This window comes from Aaosphaeria arxii, assembly GCF_010015735.1.
Source record: "Aaosphaeria arxii CBS 175.79 unplaced genomic scaffold BU24scaffold_2, whole genome shotgun sequence".
NCBI lineage: Eukaryota > Fungi > Ascomycota > Dothideomycetes > Pleosporales > Aaosphaeria > Aaosphaeria arxii.
Window position 1 is genome coordinate 2,300,417 of NW_022983475.1, and position 2,242 is coordinate 2,302,658.

The 2,242-nt window shown below is 50.2% G+C and overlaps 1 protein-coding gene across 1 annotated transcript; it reads left to right on the forward strand.

Annotated features, from left to right (window-relative positions):
* Positions 1-271: 271 nt before the first annotated feature.
* On the forward strand, positions 272-1,702 carry BU24DRAFT_489315 (uncharacterized protein). The gene is made up of 3 exons (XM_033533631.1): positions 272-666; positions 723-986; positions 1,044-1,702. The coding sequence occupies exons 1-3, from the start codon at positions 544-546 to the stop codon at positions 1,368-1,370; spliced, it is 714 nt and encodes a 237-aa protein (XP_033387666.1). The 5' UTR covers positions 272-543; the 3' UTR covers positions 1,371-1,702.
* Positions 1,703-2,242: the final 540 nt, after the last annotated feature.

Consider the following 2,242-nt stretch of genomic DNA (forward strand, 5'->3'; position numbering starts at 1 on the left):
GTGGGACATTCACTCTAGCTACGGACTGTGTGGGACTACTGACAGAAACTACCGTGGCGTCCACTACCGCGACCGTCAACGCGGCGTTATGCACGCGTTCTCGCACCCTTGCCCTGCATGCCGTTGTGCATGGCCCGTGGCCGTTTAGAGTACTACTCGATGGCCCATGGACTAGCACCTCTATGGTCTATGCTCACGCCGCCGGTTCCTACAAGGGCCTGTACCTCCAATTCCGATGCTGTGCTCGTGTCTCTCGGTCCATCTATAAGATCTCATCGCGCCCAAGCTCTGGTGACTTCAACTTCTACAACAAACAGCGTAAGCCAAACATCAATCATCTTACTATACACCTTCTATCTCTATCAACTTCGTCAATATATATACACATATATATCAAGACTACACACTGTCACCAAGTGTTTTGAACTGCAACCCACTTCATAACACTAAAAGATAGTCATCGATACTGTGACTATCACTTCTGTTGATCGCACAACATCTCCAACACCGAGATCAACCCATATACAACAACACACTTCTCCAATGGATTCCCAATCATTCGACTACTGGCTCGCCCAGGGCAACTATGTGCCACCTCAGCATCCCTCTCAGATATATGAAATTCCTCCCCCACTATCAAAAGTCCCAAGCCTGAGTGGTTCTCCCGTAAGTCAAACCAACATCCACCAATTGATACTTCACACATGCTAACAAACTAAAAGGTTTCTTCGACCTACGATCAGTTCCCCACACCACCTGTTCCTCAACAGCACCAGCAACCACCTCCCCAGCAACAACCACCCCACTACTATCCCCAGATCGCCGACGACTCGATGTATGCTCAGTACCCGCTCCCAATGACCCCATCGGACTTTGGATCAGATCACGACAGCGCGTACTGCAGCCCTCACCAATCTCATGTGGATCACCTTTACGTCCAGGGCGCTTCATCTGCACCCGCCGAGAGGACACACACCACCTCAGGAGTAAGTTCTACAGGCATCCAACCAAGCAGCCTCGATCAGTATCTAACAAACTCTTAGCGACGAAGGGCTCAGAACCGCGCCGCACAGCGAGCATTCCGTGAGCGAAAGGAGAAGCACGCCCGGGATCTCGAAGCACAATTGGCAGTCCTGACCGACAAGTACAACAAGCTCGAGGGATCGCACACCGAACTGAATGCCGCCTACGAGAAGCTCCGCAAGACCATCGAGCTCCTCACCCAGGACGACGATGCCGAAGGCGAGGAGGAGGAGGCCGGCAACAAGAGCGTGTGGAGGAGAAGCTCAAACTCCGAAACCCTCCGCAAGTTGCTCGAGATATTACACGGCGAGTTCAAGGGCGTCGCAGTCAAGAACGAAAGCGCATGATCTCTCCCGAACCTCCTCCTTCTCTCTCTCCTATTACCAAAAAAGATTTCAGTCGATACCAATTTTACGAATATTCACCTATTCGAATAACGAGCAAGGTGTTACGCGGCGCTCCGGTTCTTTTCACAACAAAGGTTTATCTACCACGAGGGGCATTAATATGATGCCTTGAGATGGCAACGTCACTCACGGTATGGCTATATGCCGGGCATTATAGTGGAACATTTGTACTTTCTATTGGCCATTGCCAATCCTGTTGCTATACAATACTTCATGATACTATTTAGATGATCATCAAATCAATACCTTCAATGGAACAACAAATTATCTCCAAGAACAAGTCCAAGCCTGAAGCCAATGCTCTGTGAAACGTGACTTGAACAGGGCAACAAAGAGACGATAAGGCGTCTCGTCGCCACAGGATCTGACGTATGTAGGAACACACATTAGGTTCAGACGATTCACAGACGACCAGTCTCAGTTCCCTCGACTCTTCTCGACTCAAATCTGGGCAGTCCGGTAGGGTGATAATCAGCGGGGAATTCCAGAATCGGGCGAGTTTGCCGCACGTGGAGGATGCTCATTACTGCTTCGGCCAACGACGACATGAAGCTTAAAAAATCCGATGTTCCACCAATGGACTTTTTCCAAGCGGCGTCCCTGTTTGGGGGCTTTCCCCAGGGTACAGTCCGGCACTGTGGCGCCCTTGGGCATCGCGCAATGGACTGGGCACGCCGGTCTGGATTGTGTCCTGAACTATGGTCTTGGGATCAAATCGTGTGTGTCGAATTATTGTGACACAAGCCCTCTTTCGCAAAACAGATTCAATTCCCCATGGAACAATGATTTCGTATCGGTATCTATGAAACTTC